We start from the raw sequence: 13,446 nt of genomic DNA, 5'->3' as shown, positions 1-13,446 counted from the left end.
CAGAGGAGAGGTCCAGGGGGCCGGGACCCATTCCCAGAAAGTCGTTGATTTTTTTCGTGTTTTAATCACTGTCCTCTATGGATTTTATGGGGCTTTAGGGCAGGCAATTCAGACCCTCGGATTTTTGTCGTTTCAAAGTGGTATGGTTTCCACTTACCCATCATTATTTTATGATTCCTTTATTTTTAGGTGAAAAGTTTTGTGTTCTTTTAACTGAGAAATGTCCCTTCTGCTGCTTCATTGATAACTTTTCCATGTTATGTTGACCTTTACTATTAATAGTAAAGATTAAAAAAAAGAATACAAGCCCACAGACCTCTAGGAGAATGCTTTGTTCACTGTTTACCTAACGCATTTGTTGGCTAGACTTATCTCACAAATAAGGATTTTTAAAATTTAGATTTTATTCAAATGTTAGTACGTTTGGTTCTGATGCAACATAAATAAACAGAATAATTTTTTAATAGAGCATATTTTTAACTAGATATTTATATAGAGAGATTGAATATTGATAAAGGAAATATAGTTAATTTTAACTCTAAAATCATCGGGCTAACTCATTGAATTAATTAACTGAGATGTCTTTGGGGCGGGGGAGATGACAAGAAAAAAACCCATGTTCTTTATGAGTGTATTGTAACACTTAGCTGTGTTTGAGTTTTCCTGTGGTGATGGCAGCTAAAAGAAGAAAGCAGAAGCTAAAATAAGACAAAAGATCTCTCTCGGTGGATGAGTCTTCTCTCAGATGTCCTTGTCTCTGTTCTTGCTCCTTCTAGTTCATTTCCTACGCTGCCACCATATTTGTCTTCTAAAGCACATACTAAACAGGTTATTCTCCAGGTGACATTCCTGTCAAATATATAGCAGCTTCACAAGATCTCTGTGTCTCACATAATTTGGGCAATACTGCTCACCAAGAAGTTTGCAGTAATTCTTTTTAGTTTCATCTTTTCAGAGAAAGGTGTGGACTTTGATCTCAGACAGATGTGAGGTTGAATCTTGTACTCCACCAGTTTCTTAAATGTGCGGTCTCTCTGAAGCCTTAGTTTTCTCATTTGTAAAACAGGAATAATACCTACCTGACCAAATTGGTACGAGCTGAACGTGATAACATATGAAAAGCATTTAGCTAGTACCAAGCACATAGGTGTTCAGTAATCTAGTTCCTTTTCACTGTTATAAATGAGAAAACATACACTATAAAGGTTATTAGTAACTTTTAAATAACATCACAAGCTCTAATTCTGTTCTCTTTATTTTCAAATATTATGAAAGTTACAATCTCAAGATTTTTTATTAAGAAAATCTTTATTTTCTGTATATGTCACTGATTCACTTACAGAGTATGACTATAAATAAAATATACTTTGTATAACCTATCTCATTGATGTCAAATGTAGCTCAGAAAAACTCCTCTGTTTATTAATTTTTCTTTAAAATATCAAGGTATCAAGAAAGAATCATCTTTGGCATTTAGTAAACTCAAGAGATATTTAAGATTTTTATGGAACAATCACCCATATCATAAAATGCAGATGCTCTTATTGACGCGGAAAATGCTAGGTCCTTCTGATTTGTAGGTGTCTGGATCTTTAAATAACTCAGTCTAGTTTAAGATAAGTATTATTTTTAATTTAAAAATTTAACTTGCTTTGAGTAATAATACATTCGTGTAGTTTGAAATTCTAAAAATGCAAAAGGGAACACAGTCCCTCAGTGTCCCTTCCATGTTGTCCCCTCCCACGAGCAGTCAGCGCTGCTCGTCCTCTGTGTCCTTCGCAGTGTATTTGCTTTAAAACTCCCTGCTTTCGATCTCTGCTACAGAGACGTAACCGTCACCCTTTCTGTCTTGCTCCGAACCCTGTTGCGGTCACCCGTGTCTCCCACCCCACATTCCTGTTGCTGATTGTGGTGCCAGAAAGTTGGGAAGAGTGAGGCGGTTGACCTCCCAATTTTCTTTTGAAAGATTTCCGTGATGTAAAGGTCTCCAACTCTTTAATTGCAGTATCTAAGCAGTTAAGTCTAACTTCTGTTTGTCCATAAATACTAGCAATCAGGATTTTTATTATTAGAATAGCAGCTGATATTGTAAGTTTTTGCTTTTCGTCGTCTTGCATGGTCTTCCACCCCTTGAGACATGATAACAAACAGAAAGAGTTTCTATTTCTATTTTAAAGGGCAAGTTTTGGAATATCCTTTGGCGTAATTGTTTCATCTTCACCTTCACACCTTCTGACTGTAGAGGATCACTTAATTTCTGATGATAAAAATTCCAAAAACTATGCAATTTCGAAGCACCTTTGGGTGATCAAAAAGAGAAAATTATGTTTAGCATAGATTTAGATTTATGTATCTAATTCTTTGAAAAGCCTGTACATTAATATATGATAATTTGGTGATTAGAATATTTACTAGCTATATAATCTAAAGAAAATAATTTTTAAACTGTGTCATTGTGAGAAATGGCTGCCCTTTTTTAACATATTCTGTAACTTACTCTTGAAGTTTCAAAGACTTCATTGTAGTTTCAGTGCCTGAGTTTTACTGAGCAAATCTCCCTCACCCGACGTTGTTGTTCCTACTTAGCTCATCCTGTCTGGTGTGACACTGTCATATTGAATCTTTGAGTATCTTAATCTTTGCATTGTTAATTATTGTTAAATGTGCTGGTCAAAATATTTATATGCAGAATTTCCATATGAGCCGCAGTTTTATAAGTTTCATTTTCATTAGTCCCATTTAATGCCAGGCTTTTTGGCCACTGTGGCACATTAGATCGTCTTCAGAATGGCCATGGGCATTGGTGCACGTTCCTTTCCTTAGTTACGGTGTCATGGGAATTCGGAACCTGTGATTGCATATAAGTACACTCCAGGTTACTTTTCTGTAAAATTGTTACTCCCCCCAAGTAACTCCACAGCTTCAGGAGATTTTGTGCAGTTTTCCCTTGGCAGTTTGGCATTTTATTACTCAGAAGGAATTAGCACCGTCTGCATTCTTAATGACTTTATTCATTGTTCATTCACCATTTATTTGAGTGGCCGAGCTAGGCTGGGTCAGTCTTCACAGTTTTAACATTGTTAGAAATTTACTTCCTTCAAAGAACACAGATTAGTCAGCTGACTCGCTCATCACAAACCATATCTTTTCTCTAATACGTATTTTGTTCAAGTGATTTATAGTTTCTTACCTTTTATTGGTTCTACCAGGTTGCCATGGAAATGATTCACTCATCTATGGTACTTAAGATCCCTCTGGAATCCCTTATACGGAGATTTATACACTAAGCAAGTTGAATGCTTGCTGCAAGGAAGAAGCTATGCTTAGCTACCGGGTTAGGACAGTATCCTAACTTAGGGCCAGTGCAGGCATGTCTGGTACTAGGCCCACCAGCAGTCCTACCTCTGTGCTCAAAACAGACGTAGCTAATTGATTGATGGTTCTGCGCTTTCCCCCAGACCCACGTCAGTGTCACCGTGGCCTCTGGCAGAACTCGGGGGGCTCCTCGGTCCACTAGATGGGATTTTAGTCTTTTCGAATACTGAGGCATGGTGCTTTTAACTGAATAGGCATTTTTGGCAGTCAATTCTAGTCTTGAGGTCTTTTAACCTATTTCCCATTTAGAAAAAAAAGTGCAGCTCACTGCCAGCATTAATTTGATTTTATGTAAACATGCTCTTTGAGATTGAAGCAAATCTGACTGGTTTTCAGTGTGAAAATAAAATATAAAAACTGTTCTTGGAGATATTTCTAAGCAGAACTCGTCTCTAATTCTAATGTAACAATGTGCGCATAAATCAGATTCATCAAATGAATCTTCCGCTAACAACTGTTCGAGAACAATGTTAACATCGCACATAGGAGCGCTACATTTCCAAGATTTGACATTTTCAGAGATCGAGAATTTTATAAATGGAAATACCACTACTTAAAACAGAATGCTGTAAATAGAATGATGTCATTTGTTTCCAAAGACTACCGATACACTAGAGCGATGCGAAAGTAGTATGAAAGTGAGATATTCCGTGGCAAACTTCGGGGAGTGAGGTTAGGGCTGTAATCTGCGAGTTACCTCAGGGTAGATGCCGCAGCCGGCGCGCCTCCGGCCAGTATTCTCGGGACAAAGGGGCCGTGGGTTAACAAGTGAATTTCCAGCAAGCTCTGAGGAGCTCAAGTATCCAGGTTTAGAAAGTGGCACAACATGCCGTTACTGGGTGGACCCTACAGAGAACCTTAACTCTGATTTTTTAACGTCAGTAAGATTAACATGTTCCTCTGCCTTTGTTTTAAGAATGTTTATCAATTATTTTCCATTAAAATCGTCATTTTGTAACGAAGTTTTACAGCTAAGTCAAGGACTAGCTTTTTAGGTGATTGTAGAAAAACCGAAAACAAAAATTATAGCAGTAACTGATTTCTAATGGTTCAATTCTGAAATTTAGGTACTTAACATGATTTTTTAAAAACAGAACTGTTATTTTTAGACACGAATTTGGACATTGGATCTGGACATGACACGTGTGGAGAAACCTCTTCAGAGAGTTACAGTTCTCCGTCTAGCCCACGACATGACGGAAGAGAGAGTTTCGAAAGTGAAGAAGAAAAAGACAGAGGTTTGCTCTCGGAGGGGGACGCGAGAGTAGTTGAGGGGAAATGCGTGTTGTCTCTTAAAATCATTCAAACATAAGTAATTTTGTGTTCTTATAAATGCCATTTTTGCTTATAAATTTGATCTAGAAGGTGTCATTTGACCATCGACTTAGCAGGCCCAACAGTGTTGATTTTTTTAAACTTAATTCACTGTATATAGAAGGCAATTATATAGAAGGCAGTCATAAGAAAATGTAGAGTCGGTGTAAAAAGATTAAAAATTAGTATGTTATATGTTAGATGCACATACATTTATAATTTTTGTCTTCCCAGTGGATTGACCCTTTTATCATAAAATAGTCTCCTTTGTCTATAGTAACAATTTTTGTTTTAAAGAAATTTTATAGTAATTAAAATAATAAAGAATTACTCTTTTATCTGATAGTGATAAAGCCAGTCTAGCCCTCTTTGGGATATTGTTTACAGGGTACTTCTTTTTCCATAAACTTCTTTTACTTTAACCTATTCATGTCTTTGAATCTAAAGTGTGTCTCTTATAGATAGCATGTAGTTGGAGTATAGTTTTTAGCCTTTCTGCCCATCTCTGTCATTTGATTAGAGTGTTATGATCTTTTAAAATTTACTGTCATTATTGATAAGGTAGTACTTACATCTGTCATTTGGCTATTTGATTTCGTACATATTATATCTTCAGTTCCTCCTCAAACAGAGGCTCAGAATTCCACCGGAAGTGAGAGTAGGACCTTCTCAGGTCTTTGCTGGGCATGGATACAGCCCCAGACCTGAGTGGCCTCCTAGACTCCCAGGAGTCTACTGAAGCTTTTCTAAGCTCCATGACATCTCATTCTCCAGTTTTCCTCTGACACTCTGGTTCTGTGTTACAGTACCAGGTCACATCTGAGGAACAATGGCAATAGCTCTGCTCTAGTACATACAGTTAAAGCCACTCTTTACTTCGCAGTTATTTTCAAGTAATGCCACATGGAGCATGCAGTGACTGCCACCAGTTCTACCAGTCTGCGGCTACACTGCACTTCTGATAGCAATTTCCTCATCAAAGAAAAGAAGTGAAAGTAACCTCTCAGAGCTCTTACGAAGGTTCAATGAGAGCATTTTGATGCCTTACCCAGACTAGAGGAGCTTTCAGTAATTTCGTTTCACAGGTTATGCTTCATTCTGTAGGAGATACAGATAATCCTGTGGCTCTTAAGCTAACAGTGCAGATTTTAGTCTCTTTGTCAGAATTGTTACAAGTACATGTGTTCGCATCGGTTACTTTGCAGCATCCCTTTTCTATCATCGATAGGGTGAGTTGTTGGGCCTGTGTGGAGGAACTTGCTCTTTTTCAGATAGGCTCAGTTACCAGTGACTATATGAAGACTCATTTAGAGTTCTCTGAAACCAGTGAGGGGGGAATATACCACTGTGATAAAAAGCTTTGATCATTTTTAGAATTTCGAGTGCATGGAAAGGTTGCTTTGAAAACATGTGGCTTTGTCATTGGTCGTAAGGGGGTTTTGTTTTGAGACTGTATACTTTTCAAAGTCAAAAAAGGCCAAGACCTATCTCTAAATAGCTAGACAAATCCTTACAGTGCTCAGAAAACCATTTGGGACCATTCAAAATCATGGGGCCATTTGCTATGACTTAAGGTTTAAATTAAAGCCAAGTTCATATAGAAATTTAATTGACCATCTGAAAAATGTTACGGCTTATTTTGGACTTAAATGCTTATCTTGAACTTGGTACTCATGATGATATAGATATAATGCCTTAAATAAGTTATTAGTTTTTGGATACTTTTTGTTTTGTGAAGTTTAGCAATAAACACTTCAATTATTAAGGGGAGTTTATGCTGGAATCATTTACTCATAAATTGAACCTCTTCTGTCTAATGTAAATTGTCGTAGTTGAATTCATAACCCGGCCAACACTCTGTCACTGAGTAGGTTCTGTGTAACCTTTCTCCAGAAAGACTTGTATGATTTATTTTTAGTGTTCTGTTTAAAAATTTTTAACATCTTAGCTGACTATAACTAGTTATTACCTTAATAATATAAACATTTTTAAGTAATACAGTTCTGCTTATATTTATGAGCAGAAAGATGTTAAAATAGGCATTGCATTGCATGGTCTCTATACATATCGTAGTATCTGGATTTATGATATTTAGACATTATGAGTTAGGTTTTATCTTTTGCCCCCTTTATACCAAAAGTCAGGCAATCCAGGGGAAGTCTAGGTTGGAGTGATTTCTGCATGCAGGCATAAGCGATGTGCTGATGAAGATGAACGCAGCGTAGCTGTGTCCCTGTCACTTGACCGTTTTGCTTTGGAGAAGTGGCCGTGCTGCCGTGTTTGCCCTGCTTCTTGTGTTCCGGCACATTTGTTTTTCTTTTCCCCACTGAAATATTTAAAAGTAAAAATGTTTATTCCATTCTAAAAAAACTTTCTTCCTTTCTCTACCTCTAGATATTTGAGTTCAATATAGTCTTGGTTGAGCTCCTTTAAATTGTATCATTTATGTGAGATGAATATGGAGACCTTGGGTTTAGCAGTGCAGAATATAAGTCATACTATAATATGAGAATATAATATAATATAAGAATATACTAGGAGATTCACTTCCTAGTTAAGGTTAAAGATACCTGATCCTTTTTTCAGTAATAAGGTGATATTAAATCTCTATTTTATACAGTGTTTCAGTCTCCAATTAACCTTTTGTTACTTTTCTCTCCATGGATTTTTTTTTTAACTTTATTTTTTAGAGCAGTTTGAGGTTTACAATAAAATCGAGAGGAAAGTACCGAGATTTCCCGTACCCACTGCAGCTCCCAAGCGTGGGTGGCCTCCCCCGTCATGAGCATCACTCACTGCGGTGGTACATTTTTTACCAAGGACGAACCTACGCTGATACACCATTATCGCCCAGAGTCCACAGTTTACCTGGGAGTTCACTCTCGGTTGAGGGATTCTTTCAGTGTCTTGCTTTGGACAAACGTATGATGACACGTATCCATCATTATAACATCATACAGTGTTTTTGCTACCTAAAATCCCATGTTCCTCCTGTTCATCTCTCCCCAGTCCTCCACCCCAGCAATTGCTGATTTCTTTTATTGTTTCCATAGTTTTGTCTTTTCCAGAGTCTCTCGATATTTTAAATAAAGTCCGTAGAAAACCAGAAGTTAAAAGAAGGTCAGCTTGGCATTAGGAAGCTGAGGGGACGCATTTATTCCAGTTCCAAACTTCAGAGGTCATTTTACATATAATTAGAATGTATCCTATCAAGAGAGATGGGAGTTAACACTTACGTTTGTTTCCCTTAGACACAGACAGCAATTCTGAGGATTCTGGGAATCCGTCAGCTTCCAGGTTTACAAGTTACGGTTCTGTCAGCCAGACTGTCACTGTCAAGCCACCTGTTGAAATTGCTTCATTAGGAAATGACAATGGAGGCCTTTTAGAAGATCCCCTAAACTCGCCCAAGTATCAGCATCTTTCTTTTATGCCAACTTTACACTGTGTCATGCACAGCGGCGCCCAGAAGTCTGAAGTCGTGGTTCCCCCGCGCAAATCTGCCGACGGCAGAACAATCGGCATGCTCGTTCCGAGTCCTGTCGCTATTTCTGCAATGCGGGAGCCCACCAGTTCAGCCCCTGGTGGGGTTCTGGGGCCAGCAGCTTCTACTGGAGAATCCGAAAAGCACCTGGAACTCCTGGCCGCCCCTTTACCTCTCCCGTCAGCGTTCCTCCCACACAGCAGCGCTCCCGCTGTGCACCTGACAATTCAGAGGCTGAAGTTGCCGCCGCAGGGGTCTTCCGAGAGCTGCGCCGTCAACGTCCCCCAGCAGCCGCCAGGGAGTCTGAGCGTTGGATCACCAAGCGCTGCCTTTATTCCTGTCCAGAACCCAGGCAGTTTTCCAGGATCTCCTGGTGCTGCCACGGACCCCATCACCAAACCTGCATCCCAACTGGTAGGACTCAATCAAATGGTGCCTCAGCTCGAGGGAAACACAGGGACAGTCCCTCAGCCTACCAGCGTGAAGGTAGTTCTTCCAGCAGCCGGCCTGTCAGCCGCACAGCCACCAGCCCCCTACGCCTTGCCGGGCTCTCCCCTCGCCGCCAGCGCGTTACCCAGCCAGAGTCCCAGTGTGCTCAGCACCGCGGTGACCTCCGCCCAGTCCGCGGGCGCGGGCGTCAGCCAGGCCCAGCCTGCGGGGCCTCCCGCGGTTCCCACGCACACGCCGGGCCCCGCCCCCAGCCCCAGCCCCGCCCTGACGCACAGCACGGCCCAGAGCGACAGCACGTACATCAGCGCCGTGGGGAACATGAGCGCCAGTGCGGCGGTGCTGCCGCCGCAGCAGATGGCGTCGGGGCCTTGCGGCTCCTGTGGGCGAAGGTGCAGCTGCGGAACCAGTGGAAGCCCGCAGCTCAGCAGTTACTATTACCCCGGCCCGGTGCCCGGGCCCGTGTACCGCGTCCCGTCGTTCTTCACCCTGCCACCCATCTGCAGTGGCAGCTACCTCAACCAAGCACACCAGAGCAACGGAAACCAGCTCCCTTTCTTTCTGCCTCAGACTCCGTATGCAAACGGGCTGGTGCATGAGCCGGTCATCGGGAGCCAGGCCAGCTACGGCATGCAGCAGGTAGCGTTCGGGAGGTACTACCCTTCGTACCCGGCGCCCGGCGTGGTCGCCAGCGCCAGCGGCTCGGGGCCCAAGAAGAGCGGCAGCGCTTCATGCTACAACTGCGGCGCCAGCGGGCACTACGCGCAGGAGTGCAAGCAGGCGCCCATGGAGGCCGGCCCGCAAGGTAACCACGAGGGCCCCCGGACGCCCCGCTAGTGAGCGTGCCCGCCGTCGCCGCGGACAGAGCCGGGGTGTGTGTGTTTACAGGTGTCGTGCTCTCAGTGACAAGTCATGAAACGCAGACAGCAGAACCTAGTATGTGCCCAGGTCACACAGCACAAGGAAGTTTAGAAAATTCGGTTTCCAAGTAAGGAATAAACAGTAAAGGCACTTTTTAAGGAGTATAATGGGAATTTGCATTATAGAATGTCCAATCCCTTGTTTGCAGCACTTTTTTTAAAGCTACAATCCTGTTTCATGTAAAGTGAGCAAAATTTTTAAATACTGAAAAACTAGGAAGTAGTGTAGTCATCTGACATGTCAGGTTTTTAGTCGTTAGTGTGTCTGCATAAGCAGCTGGCCTCAGCACGTTCCCCCATGCTACTCTTTTCCTCCCCAGGAGATGTGGAAAAAATGCTCCGGCATTTTAAGGAACAAAACGTTTTATGCACTGGTTTGGGAGTAAGGAAATTTGAATATTATTACCACTAGAAACAAGAAAACGTTCTTAAGTATGAGTAAGGCCACCAAATTTCATACAGACCTCAAACCGTGATCTTTCACTTGCCTTTGGCTTTCGTCATTTTGCCAAATCTCACCCGGAAAAAAAAAAAGTCTTAAATTGGAAGTATATACTTGGCATTTTTAAAGGAAGCTGGAGTTTGAAAGCTTTAGGTCGAGCTTAAAGCACAAAACTTCATAGTACTTTCAAAAAGTAATTTTATTTACCATTTTGGAATCGTAATAGTGCAGGAAGATGTCTCTTCCCTCTGACCAGCATGCCCATTGGGTGTCTTGTAGTGGTTGTGATGCATTGCGTTGTAAGCAGTGACTTAGCAGTTCTGTCTTTCCCGTTTTAGGCACGTACAGACTGAGATACGCACCTCCCCTCCCCCCTTCTAATGATACGTTGGACTCTGCAGACTGAAACGAGTAAAGCTTGCCTACCTAATATACTGAAGTGTGGGGAGTCATGGTGGGGTGCGGAGGGGAGGAAAGGAAAGGTATTTTGTTCGTGTTTCTTTGTCTGTACATTTCCTAGAGTTCTCTGCAGTTGGGGTTTTTCATTTCTCTTGTACTGATGTCTAAAACAAAAAAAAAGAATGCATTGCTTTTGAGCCTCTGGTCTCCTGGTTCAACAACAGGCTTATCTGTATGATACATGTAATTTAAACATCCAAACAAACTATCAAAAGGAAAATGTGGATGCGTGCTTTTTTTTTTTTACACTGAATACTTGCTGTGTGCAATGTTTACTGAATCTTTAAAACTGTGTATTTGATCTTTTTTACAACACTGGTGACAGTCGTGAGGTTTGGAAAAAAAAGATACTTTGCTTCTTCCACAGCTTTCCTCACACCCTGAACTACATACACTTCCCTCCCAGCCACCCTCCTCCTGGTCGCACGCAGGCTGCAGGAGTTTGGGGCGGTGCGTTGATCCACACTTTTGTAAACTGCTCTGCATATAAATTGAGGGTAAACTGTTTCACCTTTAATGTTAAGGGAGAAATCAGATTCCCAAACTAGCGTGTATATCTCTAATAAACAGCGTCACTAAATGCGCATATGCAGCGCTTGCTGTCCAAATAAAAGTTAAACTTAAGTGGAAGGGAGAGGAAGAAGTAAAACCACATGAAACTAAAAAATACAGTGTATGAAGTGGACAGAGAGCTTTTTTCTTAAAAAAAGAAACAACTTTTAATTCATCATACTTTTTTAGCCTGTTGCTTCAGAGAGACATAAAGTGAACAAACCAGTGTGAATGTCGCTCTGCTGTGTTTGTGTTTGTAAGGACAGTCAACGCCAATGTAGTCTCCCTGTGTGGTGCCGACACTACGTGAGTAAGGATTTCTTCTTGCCCTACGCCAGCTGTTACAGTGTTACGTTGTATTAACGTGTATGGTTTATTGCGATCTGAACAGAAACTCTGCATTTCTGCAAAAGTCAGGTATTTGTTCCCTAACCTGTCTCTTATAGCAAAGTCACTTTTATAACAGTTTACCACTATGCTTGATTATAATGTGAAAGACTGAATTCTGAGTGTGTTAAGATGGTATTAATCATGTCAGTGTCATGTCACTAAGTTTAATGCTGCTGTTTTAAAAAAAAAAAAATTTTTTTTTAAAGCAAATCTATGTACTAAATTGCTTCCAGGTAATTTTTGATTTCCTAAAGTGCACTGAGGTGGTCTGGAAGAGTGGGTGTATTTTTTTCTGACTGCTGCGTTCAACAGCAACGAGCAGCCACCCCTGTATAGTCACAGGGTATGGGCTTGGGCCCGGGCCCGGGCCTGGGTCTCTGTCCCCGCTCCTCAGTACACAGCAGACGTGAAGGGCATGTCGTGTGGGGTGGCCTTGGTGTGCAGCAGGGGAGCCTGAGCGTTTGTCTTGGTTCAGAAGCCTACCAGATTGCTAGACAAAAGGAAAAACTTGAAGAAAAAAGAAGCTTCGTTTAATGCTTCATAGGTAGCATTTATATTTATAGCACCAATGTACATTTTGAAACTTTCAGGGGCGGGCGTTAAAGGGGAACAGGGAAAAAGGGGTGGGTGTGAAGGGGTAGATGAAAGCTTTAATTTAAAAAAAAGTTTGAGTAAAGGAAATTATTTTGATTAAATATATTTTATTTGATCTGGGTATTTTTGGACCACGTTATTAAATTAATTGTTAAGCTGCAGTTGAGTTGTTCAAGTGAGAGTTTTGATAAGCCACGTATTGGACCGCATTGTGACTCACTTGCCAGTTGTACTTTATGGAGCTTATTTTATGATTTAAAATACTGTACTGTACATAGGAGGTATATGCTACCTTCTCCTTATTTGTATGTTTACCATATACTTTGATATTTGAAATGTTATGTACTGGAAAGGCCACTTATATTTCTAGAACAGATTGGATTTTATGCAACCTTTTTTTCTTGAATTAACAGCAATAAAAAAATGAAAAACAGCTTAAGAATTGTGCTTTATTGCAAACTGTATACAAGTGAAAGATAGGACATCATACATCACATTTTTTTTCTTTTTAAAGAACCAACCCACTATTTCCGTGTAATATGGGCAGTGAATCCCAAAGTGGTTCCCCATCTGGATGTCCTTCAGTTTCCCCCAAACTACCTGACTTTATAGGTTGCTGTGTGACCACTAGAAGAAGAGACTGCATTGCTTTATGCCAGAGGCTACTGCGGTGGCCAGGTAGGTGTCCTCGTCACCCTGGAGCCGTGTTTCTGGTGTGGGCGGGCCCTTCCTCTCCAGGACTGTGGGGGGCTTCACTTACGGCCTCGAACTTACCGATACGGTTTTGTTTTCCAGGCAGCTCCTTCAGTGCAGTATTGAATATCTTTTTATTGAACGTTGGTTCTGTCTTCTATAATCCGGTCTCAAGTCACTCTTTACATAATCAGTAATTGATAAGAGATTATGGAGAGGTGCTTTCCAAGTATCCACAGGTCAGTTAAGTCCTCTGGTGATGGCTGAGGTCTTGTTGCTTGGCCCAGGCCCCGCGGATTGCCCCCCAACATGGTGCGCAGTAACTTGGAAGGGCTCCAGCCCTCAGGGCACTGAATGATTGTCTGGAGCCATCTGATGAATGTCCTCTCTGTACTCAGTGAGCAGTGGGTTTGAAGTGATGCCAGAATCCCTGATGGCAAACAGTGCACCATCTTCGCCTTCAGCCGGCAGACACGCACCTGTACGTGACACGTAACTTCCGAGCTGCCTTTAACACGCTCTTCTCCGCTGTCATCACCTGGGTCCTTACCCTTCCCTTCCCCTTCCTTCCTCCACTGCACCAAGGTACCCACTCCAAATGTTCTCACGTTCCGCATCCTCCTCCCCCAGGTATCCTCAGGTTTTATCGAAAGGGCATCCTGGACCTGTCTTGTGTGACTGTCACAACTCATCTGGTTGTATGGTCCTGGTGTACTCTCCTGCAGTTTAGTCATGTCCACTAACTTTACAATATTCCATTGCAGTGGGGGACATAT

At 41.7% G+C, this 13,446-nt stretch overlaps 1 protein-coding gene across 2 annotated transcripts in view; it reads left to right on the top strand.

Moving 5' to 3' along the window:
- Positions 1-12,416, top strand: part of ZCCHC2 (zinc finger CCHC-type containing 2) — a 55,961-nt gene extending 43,545 nt beyond the window's left edge. Inside the window, exons 12-14 of one of the 2 annotated variants that reach the window (XM_011361064.1) lie at positions 4,485-4,613; positions 7,941-9,425; positions 10,321-12,416. In XM_011361064.1, coding sequence (XP_011359366.1) covers positions 4,485-4,613; positions 7,941-9,425; positions 10,321-10,388 — 1,682 coding nt within the window. In that variant the 3' untranslated portion in view covers positions 10,389-12,416. Of the gene's footprint in view, positions 1-4,469; positions 4,614-7,940; positions 9,426-10,320 lie in introns of both variants that reach the window. The other variant, XM_023531135.1, reaches the window with a different exon arrangement.
- Positions 12,417-13,446: the final 1,030 nt, after the last annotated feature.

The sequence above is a fragment of the Pteropus vampyrus genome, unplaced genomic scaffold (assembly GCF_000151845.1).
Source record: "Pteropus vampyrus isolate Shadow unplaced genomic scaffold, Pvam_2.0 Scaffold62, whole genome shotgun sequence".
In the NCBI taxonomy this organism is placed as follows: Eukaryota; Metazoa; Chordata; class Mammalia; order Chiroptera; family Pteropodidae; genus Pteropus; species Pteropus vampyrus.
The sequence above is the reverse complement of the archived record's forward strand: the minus strand, read 5'-3'. Positions and strand labels throughout refer to the sequence as shown.